Source organism: Chelmon rostratus, chromosome 17, assembly GCF_017976325.1.
Source record: "Chelmon rostratus isolate fCheRos1 chromosome 17, fCheRos1.pri, whole genome shotgun sequence".
Lineage (NCBI taxonomy): Eukaryota > Metazoa > Chordata > Actinopteri > Chaetodontiformes > Chaetodontidae > Chelmon > Chelmon rostratus.
In genome coordinates this window covers 8,124,772-8,143,159 of record NC_055674.1, presented here as the reverse complement: position 1 = coordinate 8,143,159, position 18,388 = coordinate 8,124,772, and the positions used below count along the sequence as shown (strand labels likewise).

The 18,388-nt window shown below is 40.9% G+C and overlaps 2 protein-coding genes across 2 annotated transcripts; one reads left to right on the top strand and one right to left on the bottom strand.

Annotated features, from left to right (window-relative positions):
- The first annotated feature begins 186 nt into the window (after nt 1-186).
- Nucleotides 187-3,661, top strand: eif3g (eukaryotic translation initiation factor 3, subunit G). Its single transcript, XM_041957098.1, has 10 exons — nt 187-271; nt 362-408; nt 1,204-1,292; nt 1,906-1,965; nt 2,067-2,171; nt 2,293-2,488; nt 2,593-2,703; nt 2,813-2,949; nt 3,293-3,399; nt 3,481-3,661. Exons 1-10 carry the CDS (start codon nt 249-251, stop codon nt 3,494-3,496), a joined length of 891 nt encoding a protein of 296 aa, XP_041813032.1. The 5' UTR covers nt 187-248; the 3' UTR covers nt 3,497-3,661.
- Nucleotides 3,662-4,145: 484 nt separating this feature from the next.
- dnmt1 (DNA (cytosine-5-)-methyltransferase 1) lies at nt 4,146-16,996 on the bottom strand. The gene is made up of 34 exons (XM_041956268.1): nt 16,809-16,996; nt 16,296-16,332; nt 15,422-15,529; nt 15,080-15,320; nt 14,905-14,977; nt 14,675-14,759; nt 14,533-14,573; nt 14,398-14,452; nt 14,205-14,288; nt 13,830-13,939; nt 13,230-13,348; nt 12,999-13,091; nt 12,754-12,905; nt 12,394-12,581; nt 10,457-10,640; nt 10,269-10,366; nt 9,832-9,979; nt 9,595-9,710; nt 9,319-9,520; nt 9,095-9,228; nt 8,826-9,005; nt 8,520-8,744; nt 8,239-8,431; nt 7,768-7,858; nt 7,520-7,660; nt 7,140-7,422; nt 6,863-7,004; nt 6,326-6,492; nt 6,053-6,230; nt 5,707-5,902; nt 5,451-5,614; nt 5,210-5,326; nt 4,551-4,644; nt 4,146-4,442 (listed from the first exon to the last, which is right to left on the bottom strand). The coding sequence occupies exons 1-34, from the start codon at nt 16,853-16,855 to the stop codon at nt 4,405-4,407; spliced, it is 4,524 nt and encodes a 1,507-aa protein (XP_041812202.1). The 5' UTR covers nt 16,856-16,996; the 3' UTR covers nt 4,146-4,404.
- Between the last annotated feature and the right edge of the window lie 1,392 nt (nt 16,997-18,388).

The following is an 18,388-nucleotide window of genomic DNA, read 5'->3' as shown; positions in this document are numbered from 1 at the left end:
TGTCGGATATTTTCATCATAACATAAAGCCAAAATAGCACATACATTATTTTCACCCTTACACTAGTAAAACTTAGTTTGAAACCGTCGGTAAACCCGGAATGTATGACTCTTATTTTGAAGATAAAAATTCAACAAACATGATACTTTTAATGCGAAGTTTCAATCCCGGAAGTGTGTGTGGTGGCGGATTGGCTCGGCTGGAAGTGTTCCGCTCTTTGCTGTCCCGAAGCTAAGCTAGCTGAGAGGATGCCGTCGATTGAATACGACGAGTGAGTGTTACTAAGAATATTTACACGGTTCTCCTTGTATTGGGGATCATTTTATCGATCTAATATTGTATATCAATCTCTCCCTTCCAGCTCCAAGCCCAGCTGGGCAGACCAAGTCGAGGAAGAGGGAGATGAAGGCAAGTAGCTAGCTAAGGAGTTAGCGTAGCTCGCTAATGCTAGCACATCTGTTGAAGTCTGATGCCCCGAGCAGGAGGCCGGCTAGGCGGCTTCCACTTCCACGTGGTTGTCGGGCGTAATACTCGAGTTAGAAGTATACTTATTTGTGATGTTTTTGGATATCTAATCTTTTAAAAGGCTCCAGTCGTAGGTTATAGTGATTGGCATAAATTGAGGATTTAGTGATGAAATATGTTATCAACATATGGTGTGGCCCATGCACTGTGACGTAGGCAGTGTCATTCACTGGTAACGTTCAGATGGCTAAAAGTTAGCAAGCTAGCGAGCTATGTTACTGGCTTTAGTTAGACTTCAACTTAATAACATTGAGTTGGCTAACTGTACGATGAAATGTAGTGTCGGAAAATAAGGTACTTGTCGTCACAAATGTGACGTTATGTATTTTATTTTGGTGTAAAGTGCGTAACGTTATTGAAGCTATAACAGACTGGAGATGTGGTCAAAAGATGAGAAAGTCTGAGGTTGCTCCATTGACAGTGTAGAATAGTAAAGTGTTCATGGCCAAATCAATTTATTTTTAATATCCTAATTAGTATTTAACGATTGAAAGAGGTCTATCAAGCGCTATCTCAGTCACCATTTGTTGATGGCCGTTTGATTTAACAGTCTCTGAGGCTGGTTGTTCATTTTGAAGCGGACTAGAACAAGAAGCCTCAAATAAGAGGGCTGGAAAAAGTTTCTGTGGCTTTCTGCCTCTTTTTTGTCCAACATTTCTGAATATGATTTTTTTCCAGGCACACTACCATCCCCCAAGGAAACCATCAAAGGAAATATAAAAACTGTCACTGAATATAAAATAGATGACGAGGGAAAGAAGTTCAAGGTAATTTCAGGTTCACTTATATTGTATCTGTTACGATTGTTCACAGTGTTGCTTTGTATATGGCTGCATTTCATGAGTGCAGCTCCTGTGGCTGCTCTGACACAGGGTTAGACATTATATTGCATTTTAGTGTAGATTTTATTGTACTATGACACCAACACTGCTGGTACAGAGCCATTTGTCAGTCAATTATTCAAATATCAGAAGTCTAGTAGCAAATTTCATTAAACACCATGCAGGTATTTTTTTTCTTGATCGACTTTCTTCCAGATGTCTTAAGAAACTACATTTTTTTCCCATTTGGCTTTTAAAACCACAAAAGCAATAAATGCAGTCATTCATTGATCTGTATGTCCTAGTTTCTCTGCAATTCTGGATAATAATTTTCACTGATAACCTTAAATACTAAAAAATCTCTTGATGTTGCAGCACCAGCATTCACTAAAGGTTTGAAGAGACTGTATACGTCATGGCATTTCTATGTACTCATTATTAGCATAGTATTTTGTAAGTGCAATAAATGTTTGGGAATTTTGACTAAAGTAAAAAAGACACAATGCTTCAGTGAAATAGAAATAAATTATGCATTTCCTGCCTTTTTTTTGTCCTCCAGATTGTGCGGACCTTCAAGATTGAGACAAGAAAAGCTTCTAAAGCTGTTGCCAGGAGAAAGGTCTGCTGAGTTGAATTTAGTTTAAGCTGCATTTGCTTTGAAATGAGCAAGACTTTTGGTAAAGTCAGGTGTCATGTTTTATATGTTTTCTTTGATTTCAGAACTGGAAGAAATTTGGCAACTCTGAGTTCGATGCACCAGGTCCTAATGTTGCCACCACCACAGTTAGTGATGATGTCTTCATGACTTTCATTTCCAGCAAAGAGGTAAGCATCTATTGTGAGCTTAAAGAGTTCATGCTGCTGCTCATTGATGGAAACATGGTTTAACTGTGGCATTGGTTTGTAATTTACTCAGCTTGTGACTACCTCATTTTACCTCTTGCAGGACTTGAACGCCCAAGACCAGGATGAGGATCCCATGAATAAACTGAAAGGACAGAAGATTGTGTCTTGTCGTATTTGCAAAGGCGACCATTGGACCACCCGCTGTCCATACAAGGACACCCTGGGCCCCATGCAGAAGGAGCTGGCTGAACAGCTTGGGCTTTCCACTGCAGACAAGGAGAAGCCTGCTGGTTCTGGTATCATCATCACACTCCATTTTTTATGGTCCACAGTTAGACTTGGTGGTTGGCTGTTCTTAAAGTTATGACTGATGTGACCTGCTTTTCTTCTCTCTTATCAGCGGAACCAGAGCCTGCACAACCTGCGCAGAGCAAGACTGGGAAGTATGTGCCCCCAAGTCTGAGGGATGGAGGCACGCGAAGAGGGGAGTCCATGCAGCCCAACCGTAGAGGTGGGTATTAAGTTGTACTTTGTTTACTGTACATCCATTTGTTACATGAGTCATTGTGCAGCTGCAAGAGCATTGCTCAGTATAAACAGTATACATTTGTACCTTACAGCTGATGACAATGCCACTATTCGTGTGACCAATTTGTCTGAGGACACCCGTGAGACAGACTTGCAGGAGCTCTTCAGACCATTTGGCTCCATCTCGAGGATCTACCTGGCCAAGGACAAGAACACTGGGCAATCAAAGGTCAGTGCTTGATCAAAATACAGAGAACTACACTTTCAATCTTAAGGCATTCATAAAACTCAGAGGAAAGGAGGAAGCCAAATAAAGAGAAATTATTAAAGCAGGTGTTTCAGTTTGTAGATGTTGGACATCATTTACAATTCTTACACAAGTGCAACAAGGTAAAGATAATTGACTGTAGTGGGCATTTTTTTCTAAGCTGCTTTTTGCATCTGTAATGCAAAGTTTGTACTTTTGAGTTGATGACTAGCTGGTGGTGCCAAAAATGTTAGCACAGTTGACAATGACAAAAAGCAGAGCGTGGTCTAGTTGTCTCATCCATCAACTTCTTTGTGTCTTGCAGGGATTTGCCTTTATCAGTTTCCACCGTCGGGAGGATGCAGCCAGAGCAATTGCAGGAGTGTCAGGATTTGGATATGATCATCTTATTCTCAATGTTGAATGGGCCAAGTAAGTGATCATTAATTCTGTCAAATAAGTGTTAAAAAATGGTTGGGAGCAGCAATAAACATGCTTTAACTCTCTTTGCAGACCGTCAAACAACTGAAGAATCCATCAGAATTTATCCGAGGATGATGCCAGATTTTATTGTGGTAAAATGTGGTTACCTAAATAAAGAAAATCAATGTTGCTACAATTTCTTTGTCACCATTTTCCTTGGAGTTTGCATAGCTTATACATTTCCAGGCAACTTTTATTCTGACCAGTTTTTCTTGTTGAAGCCATATTGTCATTGGCCTGGAACATCAAGTGCAAGACCACCTGAGAACAGAAAAAGTGGAGCACTTCGTGTACAAATGTAAATGCTGGAATAACACTGAATTCTAATAACTCCAGCCACACCTGAAGAAAGTCAGGGATGTGCTGGTTGTAATGAGTGCTTTCTTGACTGCAGTGAAGAATCACTTGGTTGCCTATATAGTTTCCATGTACTTCTGCTCATTGATTTGCTACATCGTTAGAAACTACAACATCTTTTCTGGTGGAAAAATATCTATGCAAGCATACGTGTTGCTTTTACCTCAGCAAAAAAAATAAAATGTATAGTCACTGAAACCCTGTCACAACTGATAACTCCAGTCACAAGAGTGAACTAGATGTTAACATAGCTCAAATTAATACTTTAACACTATATTACCAGCTTTATAAATATAATTTCCTTAAAAGTGTTAATTACAATAACATTAGATTCACAATAAATTTCATAAGAGCTTTATTTGAAACATTACACATATAAAAACTACATACAATTTATCCCACAGTGGGTGAACATTTCCCAACAACGGCATGATTAAAAACACATTTGAAATAAAACATGGAATGGCACTGCACAGAATGTCCATGATGGCCACTTAGTGACACAGTTGAGAGCCATCTTATTTAAAAAGAATGATTGCTTGACACGTCAGCATCAGGATTTGGGTAACCAATTCTTGCTGGGAAGGTAACCAGGAACTAATCAGAGATCTCCATTTTTTCTTGTTTGACATTCTCTGGAGAAGAGAGGGGCGGAGGGGGGGTTAAATCATGTTTCCAGCTTTTACATATTCAAGTGTTTAATATAAATCAGGAAAAATGATTAGTGACGATAGATTAGTCACCTGATCCTTGTTCCTCCTTAATTCTTGCCATGACACACTTCTTAATCTCCAGGCCGATGGCCCTTGAGAGTGGCGGGGGCACAGCATTTCCAACCTGGTAGAAACAAGGAGAAGCAATTATATATAACATGTGACAGCATAAAGCTGACAGTTTACAAATGTTATATGAACTTTAAATTTCATAGAGAAGCCACATTAGAATAGCTTGTATAAGCAGTATTTTAATCTTAAACGGTATCATTTTTGGCCACTTGAGGACAGTAGAAACAAGCTATAAAGAACACTGCAGCTGCATGCTGTAGCTGAAAACACTGAAGTTGCAACGTAACAAAAAAACACAATGAGCTGAAAAAATAAGAAGCTTAATAGAAAAAAGGACTAACTGCAGAGTCTGGGGACTAATTCTTTGTGGGTTCTCCTTTAACATTTTATTAATTGTTCTAAAAAATATCAATTAAACAAGGAAGATGAAAACACCTTACCAATTTTAGCAATACAAAAAATGCTTGGTGATACTGTAACTAGCCAACAAAACAGTGACGCACCACAAAGCTTAGCATTACAGTCATCCAGTGTTATTTGGAACCAAAAGAAAAACAGTCATCCTTCTGTTTTCTTTTCAGATAAGCTTTCAATGAATGATGAAACCAGGATTTTACCTGTCTGTGTTTGTCCAGGATGTTTCCAAAGAAACGATAGGTGTCGGGGAATCCCTGAGAGCGCGCACACTCCCTCACACTGACCACCCTGTGCTGCTCAGGATGCAGAACACGGCCCTGAAATTAAAACAGCCTTGTTAAGCTTCAAAAAGCAGAACATTTGTTAAGACCACAAGGGCATCAATTGAATTGCTGTCCTATAGTTTAAATTTATATTTTCTACAACTTATACAAAAAGTACCTGCTTGCCCATAGGCTCAGGGTTGGTGACAGTAGTACTGAAGAAGCCGTCCCACTCCAATCTGCCATAGAGTCCAGCCCAGTGATTGTGGCGGTTCCCAGTGTGGGGCAGACACCAAGGGATCAGGGTGTTAAACTGCCTGTCTGCAGGGTCACATGGCGTCCCTAAAACCACAAACATAATCAGAGATGCCTCCACCCTAGAAAGCCAAGGTCTGTAATTGCCATTATTCACTTAAAAAACTAGACCTACAAACCTCCTGCACACGTGCAAACACCTCTGAGTGCACCAGTGCTGCTGCGTCCATTCTTTTTATCAGAGTGTGTGTATCGCAGTTTCTTGGTCATGGTACCATCTTTAAGCCGAACTTCGATGTTGGGCAAATCCCTCCAGTCGGAGCCTGGAGCCAAGGGGATGTGACGCATCCGACCTTCAACCAGAGCACTCATGTCCTGAGGACACAAAGATATATTGTTATAAATGTAACTTTTATCGCCCACTGGAGAAGAAGTGATCACGTTACAATCCCACATTTACATAGTACATTATATCATGTTAATGATACCATCAAGAGAAAAACGTGCAAGTATGAGACAGCTCACCTTGCAGATATGATCTCTGAGGATTGGCTGATACTGTGTGCCTCGGATCTGCCTCTGGAACCAAGACTGAGGCTCCCCGTTGTACGAAATCTCCAACGCAGCTGCACCATTGCGAATCTCTGGCAGGTCAGACATGGTGTCTCTGACAGTGATGGTTCTGTAGATTCCTCCATTACCTCTGTTGAAGACAGAAAATTTAGTCTAGTGTACAGGCAGTTGTGGTTTAGGGTTTTAAATTTCAATAAATAGTACAGTAGGGTATGTTTAAATTACCGTGTAACATTACTGACGTATTTCTTCTCATCCACCACCACGCTCAGAGAGCAAGCTCTGGGAGCAAACACATGCAATGGCTCAGGATAACGAGGCAGCTCCTCGCCAGGAGCAGCAGCCAGGATGATTGCCCTGCGACGGGTCTGGGCAACACCGTACTGACCAGCCTGATGAGGAGGGCAGCACTGAGCATGTTAGCAGTCTAGTAAAGCTGATCACAAAAATACTGGCATGTATGACAGTGGAGGAATTCCTCATAGGAATTTTATTTTAAAAACTTGTGTAAGTTTTGTATTTCCATCATTTTTCTCCAAATTTGAAATAGTTAATTCAATCTCATGTTACTGTTCCTGCCACTGCCAATACTTATGGGTGGACCTGGGAGGATATATAGCCTTAGAGAGAAGCTTTACCAGAGGAGTTTCACACATGCAGAGATTAATGCCATTTGACCAGACCCCAAGCCAGAGGCGTAATTTGGAATAAATACTTACAAATCCATAGACTCGAAAGACCAGTCAGAAGAGTCAGACCCACCTGAAGGACACCAAAAGTGCACTGGTAGCCCATGCGCACAAGACAGCGTAGAGTCAGCTTCAGGACCATGGAGTTTTTGAAGGAGACGAAGTTCCTCACATTCTCAAGCAGGAAAAATTTGGGTCTGTAGTAATCACAGTAACTGCAGGAGAGGGAAACCTATTTTAAAAGTGCACTTAAGGACGGTAGGGTCTATACTGCAGGAAATTTGCAGCATCGTGTTCACAATAAATCTCTAAAGGATCAAAATGACAATCTGCTCTTTACAGACACTGACCTGAGATAGGAGACCACAAGTGAGTTCTTGAATGCGGAATAAGTGCGAGAGTTGAAGCGGTTCATCCCACTGAAGCCTTGGCAAGGAGGTCCTCCACACAGCATCTCCACATCACCCTTCTGAGGCAACTTCTGGCCAAGAGAATTTGTCTTCTCTCCAGACATGACCAACTTCAGCAAGATGTTACAATCCTCAGTGAACACTGTAGTGCCAGGGTTGTTGAGCCTGAAGGCCTGTGCTGCAGGCTCCCACATCTCTATGGCCCAAAGAGTCTCAGAGATACCTAAAGGCAAGCAACAACCATGTTTTCAGCATTGCATTAATAAATAAAATGGCAGTTGCCTATACTTCTATGCAGGTCAACATTAAGCAGCATTTACCAGCCTGGTGGAAGCCTTCAGAAAGTCCACCACAGCCAGAGAACACATCCAGTGTGCGATATTTGGGCACTTTGAATGTCTGTGGCTCATTCTGGGTGTCCTGTGGTTCCTGAGCAGCAGATGCCTTTCCTTTGCCTTTACCTTGGTAGAGTGTAATAGGATCATTGGATTAGGATTTCTGTGAGCCGAAAACCAATTTTAGATAAAGAAAATGTTTGTTTTGTTTTTTTTTATGTCTGCATTATCACCTTTCCCTTTGCCCTTTCCTTTGCCTTTATGAACAGCTGAGCGAGCATGATTTGGAGGGTCTTCAAAGCTTTTTGATTTTGCATTATAAGCCTGTGAGAGGAAAATGTACAAGAATAAACATGAACATTACATTGGAGATTTGTTCAAGTATAGACATTGTTAAAAATTGAATCAATGTGTCCCATTTGGTTCAACATTTGATCTTTTTATGCACATTGCCACCTTAGATTTTCACTAAGTTTTTATATTAGACAACTAACATGAGACTTTTTTCCAGCATATACAGTGGATCCATGCATTGTTGACTGCCTTAGTGGCTTTATTTTTCTCCCTTTGCAGTGCTACCAACTGTGTGCAGATGTTTTACACAAAACCAACATGCAGTGGGGTGGTTATTTAAGGATATGCAATTTTTCTGATTCATCACCTAATCTGAAATTCCTGCAGATGCAAATTATTAACAACTGTACCTCCAGGAAATAGAACCGGTCAGGTCCACCACTGGAATAATCCTGTACAGATTCATTCAGGTCTTCTCCATACTCTACTTGACAGCGACCGAGCACCTCAGTCATGTCAACAGTCACTTCTTCATCACTCCAGTATAGCTGATTGATGTCTGTGTGGTAACTGGCTTTGACACCTTTGTGAGTGTTCTCAGGCCTGGGAGATGGGATAAAAGACATTTAATTCTGAACTATTTGTTGCAGACAAACCCTGAATGACAACCAATTTAATTGCAATGTCTTACCTGTAGAACTTGTAGAGTCTGAGTTTGACCTCTGAGACGTCGGGTTTCCCATTGCTCCGCCTGTGACAGAAGATCTCCTTGATGCGCCCGATGCGGAAAGGCTCTGGGGCATCCAGGTTTGACCCTTTGATGTAGTCTGAGGACTTCCTGTAATATTCTGGATACAACTCGTCATCCACATCATCTTTTCTGTGGGAGCGCTTCACTGGACTAGCTGGTTTCACACTGAGAGCCAGAAACAGGCATGAGTCTCATACATTTTCTTCATTATACAAGTTTGAGTTAACTTTGAATCATGTCCCTCACCTGAAGTTAAAAGCCTCGGGAGGCAGGTAGACACTGTCTCCCACCTTGAACTGCACACCCTTAAAGCAGGCTAGCGCATACAGAGCCTTGGAGTCATTGTCTTTGTCCGCCAGGGATTCCAGTGCACGAGGCATTTCCTGTTCCTCTCTCTCTTTAGTCCTAACACAGCTGCCACAGAACCTGAAAGCAAAGGAGAGCATATCCACAACAATGTTAAAAACAAAGTAAATCCCATGTGCAGTCCAAATACATGTGTGGATGGTGCTTACTTGAATTTGCAGTCTTCTGACAGAGTGGTCTTAGGAGGTGTCTCAAAGCGGGCAAACTCTGTGTCGTACCAGAACTGATAGAAAAAACTCTTCCCATCATCCTCAATCACCTTGAGGTCAACATCCATGCCGCCCTGCAATACAAAAGTAACCATAGAATGAAGGGGAAAGAAACCAAACCAAACCAAAACAATGCAAATTAACCCACTGTGAAGTTAACTAACCTCCATGAACCAGTTGTTAGATGGGGCCTTATACATGACATTAACTTTGTCTTGCACATAATTGAGCTGCATGTCTTCACACTCATCCACAATGACGAGCTCCAGGGGATCAGAGGACTCTCCAAGCACTGTGTGAATCCCACGAGTGAACCAGTGGGCATGGAACATCTTTCCATGGATGTCCTCCCAGAGTGACGTGATCCTGAGAAGGATCAAGTCATTAGATCTACACAAACCAGTGACAAAATGTTATCAAAGAATCTAAAAATCTCCCACCTTGCCAGATACAGAGGAATGGTTGGATCCTCTGATGAAACTGAGACACAGTCGCCCACCTCCAGAACTTCATCATTCAGACAGACCTTATTGTAGTACTGTCTCTTCCCCTCAGTCTGAAGGGGGTTAGAGAAAAATGTCCTTTGAAAACGTCCTTTGACTATATACACACACACACTGCTGGTTTCTCATGCATGACAGCAAAACGTAACAACCATGGATGAGGAAAACAAATACCTGAATAGGTTCTCCAATCCATGTCAGGTTGCACTGGGTCTGCTTCTTCCTCTTAGCATGAGAAACCTTTTTGGCCTTTGTCACTGGAATATCTTCCTCTTCAATGTTCTCATCATCTTCAGCCTCCTTTACTGCAAGGTTTGGGCATCTAAAAAGGTTGTATGTTGGCAAAAGAGGAAATAAGGACTATAGACATGATACACATGTGTGTCATGCCCTTCTCACAGTACATGAAATCAGAACTCTGTCAAATTTCTGTCACATTAAACATTTGTCTTCATTTTTTCTTCTACATTAAAAGGGTATTTGCCAGGTCCATGTGTTAATTACACATAAGTTAAACAGAGACTCAGACCACAAAACCGTTGCCAGCATACATTCAGAAGGTTGCAGGTTAAAAACCATCAACAGATTGAACTGCTTGGAGACATACTCACCTTCTATGCTTACAAGCCTGCTTGCTTTTGCCACTTCCTCCAAATTTGATCATGTCCTTGCAAGCTGTACACTTGCCACAATCAGGAGACTGGCAAACCTGAAGACAAAGTGCATGGATTTCACAAATCAAAATGTACATCAGACATTAGTGTTTTAATAGTGGGGCTTTACTGTCATATCCACTCACCTCACAGACCCCACAGCGCTGTCTTTTGAGCCCAGCACTCTCTTTATCATTCTGTTCTATCTGATCAGAGAAGAAGGTATCAAAGATCTGGTAGACCAGCTTTGTAGTGGTCGCTTTAGTTGGTCCCTTACTGTCCTTCTCTATCTTTGTTGGATGACGAATGGCCTGTCTTCTGGCAGCTCTCCTGTCAATAGAATAAAGCTTGTGTTCAGAGGAGAGATCCATTTGGCGTGTTACAAATACCTGATGATATGTGGAGCGATGGCATTATGAAGCCCCTGGCCGTCAACACACCACAGCATCAGGCCATGCAACATAAGAAACAAGCAAACAAAACCAAAAAGACACAGTAAAAATGTACAATGCAGAGTTCCTGTTAGATGCAACTTGCCAATTAAAGTCTTCCAAAACATTCTGGCTTGCACAGACAAAAGGTTTAAGGAGTGTGCATTGCTCTAAATGATGCTGAGGAAAATCCTATTCTACAGAAGACCAAGGTGTAACTTACTTTGTTTATATTTTCTATCACTGTAATTAATCCAGGGCTTAATACATCAAGACCAAGGTTAGAGGTCAACAAATCAGAATCATCACCAAATAGGGTTAACATCCTTACTGCATTGTCTTCAGGAGTTAGAGTTTTAACTAGATAATGAAAGCAATGCATATTTTTTGTTGCAACAGTGATGCTTCAAATCAGTAATCATACCTAGGAATATCCCACGTTCAAACTTGCAAGTGTGAATCAACGGTCTGTCAAGGGCTTATTGAAGCATGGATTAAGTGCAGTGAGAAAACCCTTCAGGAGACACTGCTGAAATTGAAGTCTTCAACTGATTTTCCTTTGAGAGAAGACTTCTATATGACAATCCACTACCTTTTGGAGCCAATCCAGCAAATATGATATATACAGTGTGGGGTTTTTTTGTAAGTATATGGGTCACAAGTACCAGAAGAGAGTTTGCATGACTGCAATGTTGAACAAAAAACGAAGAAAATTGCATATTTGAAAAAAATTTCATGACTGTTAAATCAAGTTTCTTACACTGGGGCGAGTCTTTTTACATGACAATGTACAAAGGCACTTGAAAACTTTTCTTTTTGGTACTAAATTCAATCTTACCAAACATTTTAAAATATTTATTTTGTATCTATTGTGACTGACTCAAGATAACACACGCACACACACACAAATGTGTTATATGGCCAGAATCCAAATATGCCAGATAAACTTAAAAAAATAAAATAAAAATAAAAACAATGTAAGCCAAGGAATAAATAAATTCCAGCATGAATTTGTATAATGCTCTTTCTGTCCATACAGCTTTGAAATGCTTCACACTAACACACCACTATACAGGCTAGGGATGCATTCACAACAAGGCCTACCTACCAGTACAGCAGCATGCTGCATTAGGGAATGTTAAAGGAATGTTAGACATTAGGGAGAACAAGGAGTGAGGAGCAGAAATACAGGAATATAAGCAAAAATAAAATAAAAGCCTGAACCTGAAGCATTTGTGTTGCAAAGGAGCCATTGATAGAAACACTGGGTGAAGCTGAGAATGGGAAGTCCTCTTTTAAGTTAAATATGTAGCATGTAATGTACACTCATTTGTTGCTTACAGTGTCTATGGAAAACTTACATGTATGCTGTATGAATGGTACAATAGAGTGACAGTTTCAAGTATTTAGAGCAATCCTTCCAGATTGCATGCCCTGAAGGGCCAAGAGTCTGCAGATTCGCATTCCAACCAACAACTAAATACCCCGCCTCCCCCTTTTAACTGTTAGTGAAGTGAGGAGATGTGACCTTTAAATGGGTTTAAGTGTAAACCTGCCCACTTCTCCCTCACAAGGCTCAGGAATCAAAGCCACTTCCAGCTGACATTGCTTCACAGGTAAGAAGAAACCATATTCTAATCTTTCAGCCATACCTCTTCCCTAGAGTGACTCCTGCAAGCTTGATCAGGTCTCTCATGCAGGGAGTGACAATGATGGGCTGCTCATCCGAGTCACCAGCCTCATCGTAGCTCTCCACCTGCTCTACCACAAACTGGGCGTGACGCAGCAATGTGTCTTCAGTGAAGCAGTTGAAGTTTAGCCCTGCAGGAGGAACGGTTGTCTGACGATAGGAGAAGAAAAGGTGGTTGGTGTCATTTTTCTTTAGCTCAGCAATGTTACTACCAAAACTATACTCACAAAATACTATTTGTGTGTGAGACTAGTCTAGTTTCTGTAAAACACTGTCTTTAGTATTTATAGCACTTCATTGTTCCATTCGCACAAGTCCTCACCTCAATCTTGTTGAGAAGGTCCTCATACGTAGCATCACGATTCTTCTGGAGGAATTCCACCACAATCTTGCTCATGTAGATCTTCTCCTGCATCAGTGCAAAGATGGGTGCGTACTCCTCACTTGACTGCATCAGGATGTAATCAGCAAAAGCTGGATAATGAAGACAGACAGATATCAAACATTAGTACATCATACAGGGTAAAATACATAAAATCTGAAGCAGCAAACTTAGAACTTTGCTACCTGTAGTGAAACCAATTAAAGCCTTTTCTCCACCATCAAAACCAGTGATCCACCAGGCATTGATAGGACCAAGTTTCTTGGCAGGAACACCACCTGCAAGGGGGAGGGACACCACACACAAGCTAAGCCAAACATCTGCTTGGTTGTAGCAGTTGAAAGAAGAGAGGGAAAACAAACACCACATGTACAAGCATCACTAAGTTAACATTTTTCAAATGTGGATTTTCATACCATCTAAGCAAGGGTTGTCATCATAGATTGGTTTGACGACACAGCTGAAGTAGAGCTCCACGTTCTTCTCAATTAGTCCAGAGTCAAATGGACAAAGGTGGCCACGTTTGTCATAAACACTGCAAGATATTAAGTTATGACATCGCTGACAAATCCTCAGGCGCTGCAATATAAGAGCTTATAACACTATGATATACCAGAGGAGCAACACTTGCACATCTATTGATAAACAGGTGCGTAGAAGACTATAGTTTGACAAAAGACTCCCACACACTTAATTCTACACTTGCAATAAGAAACATGTATTTAAAACAATATTTGTGTACAAAGACCTTCATCGGGTTATTTAGCAGATAAGAGGGCATCTTAAATAGGCTAACAAATATGGAGCAATCAAGTCACACTACAGGCTGACATCACTCATGGACTCATGCGAAAACCACATAGATCAATCAGGTCACAAATCTATTAGAGCAGCCTCATGATGTCTTTTGTTTTGTTGTGTCAACGCTATGACATACACAAGTATAGACATGCTTTCTTTCTGAACTAGGCAAACAAGTGTCACCCAAAACACTGAAGACAGATGGAATCACTAACCTGAAATTTGTAATCTTGTGTTGTGGCAGGTCCTCATAGCTCTCAAATCCATCCTCATTTGAGTCAAACAGGGAGAGGCGCTCATCTGTTAACATTTCTGGTTCATCCAGCTGAAGGTGAGGACAGTTGTTTAAAGGTTGTTTTAGTCAATGTAAGTGATGACATTAAAGAAAATCTAATATGGTAAAAACATACAATATTAGAACCACATGCAATACCAAAAACAAGTAAAGGGTTCATGTGGTACAGTGCATTTAGTTAAAGTGAAAAGGTTTGTGCAAAATAAACTCCATTCAAAATGTATTGAGGTTTTTACAAAGAACAAACCTAATAAAGCCATTTCTTGAATCACAACTAATCTACAAAAACTCTCACCGCATTATCAGGATCCCCTTGAAAGAACTTGAGGTCTGAGTCATCCAAGTATTGTCTGCAGTCTGGACATTTGGGGGGTGGCGTCTAAAATAAGAAAAAAAAAAAAAGAATATACAGGTCATGTTAGTACTAAGCATTAACTTACAAAAATGTTTCCAGCTATGAAACTGTGCTGAATGAACCAAATCATTACCTTTGCAGCAGACACAGGCTTAATAATCTCACTCTTTGACTCTTCTGGAGCAGCACTGCATAAAGAAAAGTAAAAGTTCATTCACTTGTGTGTGAGCTCCATCATGATCATGAATGGTCAATGGACAAGACATACTTTTCATTGGAGTCCACTTTGAGACGCTTCTCCTCCCGAGACTACAAAAGATTTCAAAGCATGAGCAGTATTAGATACCAAACATTGTCAATTGCGCCAACTCCTGATGTTTAAACATCACTAGTACATAAAAACGCCTCACCTCTTCAACATCATCTTCCTCCTTCTTCAGTTCATTTTGTCCATTAGAAGCGTCTCCATTCAAGTCTTCAGACTTGCGCTTTTGACTGCGAGACAGATTTTACTTTTTAAATTTAATGTGCACACACACACGTAAAAGTGTTTTTATTTCCACTTGCTGAAAATGAAAGAATAAAGTGAAAGTGTGTGAATGACAAAGTATAAGGCAGAAGTTAAAACTAATATACGCACACTTTAGAGAACATTGACAAGATGGTTGGCTGTTTCCCACTGTTTCTTGTAACTCTGGTACTCACTGGAGACTCTACAAAGAAAAACAAGATTAAGTTTGTTTTGGTTCCTATGCCTGTTTTAACATATTTAATGTGTGGGTCATCGTCATCTTAAAAGATGATCTTGAACTTACTTTTGGTGTCAGAATTTGCCTTGCTCCTGCGTCCACCCTTCCCTTTGGGAGCAGTAGGTGACTTGACGGCCTCCTCTTCCTCCTGTACATCCATGGTTACTTCTTCACTGTCCTCATCTTTGTGGGAACCATTTGTGAAGCCATTCGTTTTTCCATTCTGCTCCACATTATCAACATGTGAGCCATTTTCAAGATGAAGCTCTTTTCCCAGCAAAGCCTTGACTTTAGAGATGTAGTCCTCCTGAGGAACGTACGTGGCATACATTACATATCACAAGAGAAATAATGAGTAGCCCAATACCAGGATCAGTAATGATTGCGATATCATTAAGAGTCACTAACCATTGAGATCTCTGAACTCTTCATCTTGTTTTCCAGGCTGGTAAGCTGGTCCTGAGCATCGGCATGCAGGAAGTCCTGCACCAACTTGAGCTTCTCTTTCACATGGTCCTAGAATGGCATTTTAAGAAAAGGATGAAGTCAGAAAAGCTATGCATTAAACCGGTGTTGACCAGTTGAGAGTCCAAAGCAAAAGTACAGTAAATTCATGATGCATATTTAAAAATACTACCATACATGTATAGCTTGACTTTTGAGTGCTGTGCTGACTGACACTATTGCCCTAAAACATATTGCATAACAGAATCAGACAGGCTATTAGCAGCTGGAAAAATGCAAAAAAAAAAAAAAAAAAAAAAAGATACTTAATACCTGGTCACCTAATAAATCCTTGACAAGATATGTTTTTAATTCAGATTTCTGGCATATTAAAACTTCAATCTTTAAGATGTTAGCATGTTTTACCTAAAAAGTTCTTAACTTGAAGATAACATCATCAAGACAAGACAAATGCTTGAGATATTAAATCCAAATTAATTTCACAACATGCAGGGCATCCGTGGAGCAGCTCTGGGACTTATTTCTAGATTCCATCTGTACAGTTAATCTCTCTTCTTACAAAAGAATAGCGACTCATTCAGGTTCATTCATTTTTTTTGAACTACACAATGTTAAAGATTCTAGATAAGTGAAACCCAGTGGAGGGTGGAGCTTGCTATTAATGTGACAATATATTGTAAGCCTACAATCATGTTCAATGGTCCATGGAGGCCGAACCTAAACAGTCATTAGCGGCACCAATTAGTGAGCAGCTGGAGTAACCCTTAAATAGATTACTTGCAGGCTTTCAGGTGCAATAGGTAGACACAGAACCTACCTCTTCTGAAAATCCATCCTCGTCCAACACCTGCAGTCTGTAAACAACGCACATATAAAAACAACGCTATGTTAAGTTAATCAACTGATGGGACGACAGAGTCCAAATCACATACGAGCACATTTCCTACAAAGGTTGCAGCAATGAAACCGGTGTGCCGCCGAGCTAGCAGAAACACAGATGGCAAAACTTCCTGAGTGGCGCCAAATCCCACACGCTGCTCTATCCATTGACAGGCTAAGATGCTAACTGGCTAACATTAACAAGGCTAATGTTAACTCTGTATGCAGCATCAACCCTGACTGTCAAGTGGCAACGAGCTAACGCTAGCCGCAGTTGCTAGTACAAGCAAAACGTTAAGTAGTGGCCCCACTCACAACAACCAGGGTAAGTCCAAAGCTGTTAGTTACACGGGGTGCACTATTGTTTTTGTGGCTTCTGAACTGAAACAAGCTGCATGCATGCTACATAATCAGGGCATTATTAGCATTCACGTTACTAACGTTACCGTACCTTTTCCTGACATCCTCTGGCAGAGACAGGGAAGTCCTGGATGGCATGGCAAATAGCTAGCTAAACGTATAAGACAAAAGAGATAAAACAGCCTTAAAAACCGTTAAAACAATGCTTAAACCCGCCGTTGGCGACCACAGTCTGCTCCACGGTGACTGCCTGTCGTGTGCTGTTTCTTGCAATGGATGCTATAAGCGATTCGGGCGCGCGGGCCGTCTTTTCGCGCGGAAACCCGGGTGTTGTGGACTGTACCACTACATTGATATATGGGTAAACATTTTCAGTGTGGGACGTTGTATTTCCGTGCTTAGTACATTGTTTGATTGCGCAACACATTTTCTTAAACACACTACGTGTATAATACAATGGTGATTGTCACGTGGTTGTATTTTCGAAAATATTGTTTTCTTGACATGAACAAATAACTCGACCTACCCCTACCGTTTGCCAGATGTTGTAGACAACTGACCAAGCGGAAGCAATCTGGACATTTACAAATGAGACATTAGCAATACATTTCTGCATTTGAGATTCTATGTACCTGTACTTTTGAATGAACGCATGCAATAGATAGGGTTAGGGTCAGGGTTCTAGTGTGCTTCTAGTGAATAAGAGAGTAGTTGTCTTAGTGCAGGGTGACAGCTGGAGATAACTCACTTTCCTGTCTTACTGTAATGTGTGTTTATAATTCCGACACTGGCTGGGTTTCTCGTTATCTCTCTCTTTTATGTGTAAATATATATACAAATCTGAGCGACTTACATGATTTCATTTTGTAGATTAGTAGTTAAAAAGAAGATGTAAAAAGCGTCATTCAAATGTTGAGTGCTATATGCCCATTTTACCACAAGGTGGCACTATGCGATTGATAGCCTGAAAATAGCCTTTATGGCTCTTTTGGGTGTCTAAATCATGGCTTCGAATCTTTTCCCTGTCATGTAGTGCATGCATATTCAACTTAGCGATATGTTCTGTCAGTTTCCCACATAAATTGAACCTATACATCTGTATTCATTGAGTACTGGTCAATTTTCCATACGAGGCAGTTCATGCAGGTGTGTGTGTGTTTGTGTGTGTGAGTGCTCGCACACAGTACAATATTTACGTACTCTAATGTAGATTATTTACAAGTGTGTTGGGGTTTGTTCATGTTTTGTTTATTAGTATAAATTAATCCAGACTGTCCTTATTTGCAGAGACAAAACCACTTGGGTCTTGTGTGCTGACTTAAATGTTTTTGTGTATACAACTTCACCTACAGGTTTCTGAGTCTGATGTCATATCCTGCAGGGCACTGGAAAGACTTGGCAGACTTCCCAGCAGTGCAGGCTCCTGGGGCTGATTCAGCCAACGTTCCCACCCAGGAATCCTGGACGTCTGACAGGAAACAGGCCCAACTCTCCCAAGGCCACTATAAGTCAGCCTCTCCCCTCACCCCAAGTCTCCCCCCTACCCAAAAACCTCTCCTGGGACCTTTCTTTATGCTTCTCTCAGACAAACTAACTTACAAATAGACATTCTTCTTCACCACACCCCAGTTTCACCCTCCCTGCCCTCTGCCCAGCTTCCCATCATAGCCC

Bases quoted from the DNA above. Each gene is read 5' to 3' on its own strand.
- dnmt1 (XM_041956268.1), bottom strand. From the start codon at position 16,855: ATGCCATCCAGGACTTCCCTGTCTCTGCCAGAGGATGTCAGGAAAAG. The intron at 9,711-9,831 runs GTATTTGTTTTC...AACCCCCTTCAG, and splicing joins GGATTGGAGAACCTATTCAG to ACTGAGGGGAAGAGACAGTA. The intron at 6,493-6,862 runs GTGGGTCTGACT...CCTCCTCATCAG, and splicing joins GCACTTTTGGTGTCCTTCAG to GCTGGTCAGTACGGTGTTGC.
- eif3g (XM_041957098.1), top strand. From the start codon at position 249: ATGCCGTCGATTGAATACGACGA. The intron at 2,489-2,592 runs GTATCATCATCA...CTCTCTTATCAG, and splicing joins GGAGAAGCCTGCTGGTTCTG to CGGAACCAGAGCCTGCACAA. The intron at 2,704-2,812 runs GTGGGTATTAAG...TGTACCTTACAG, and splicing joins CATGCAGCCCAACCGTAGAG to CTGATGACAATGCCACTATT.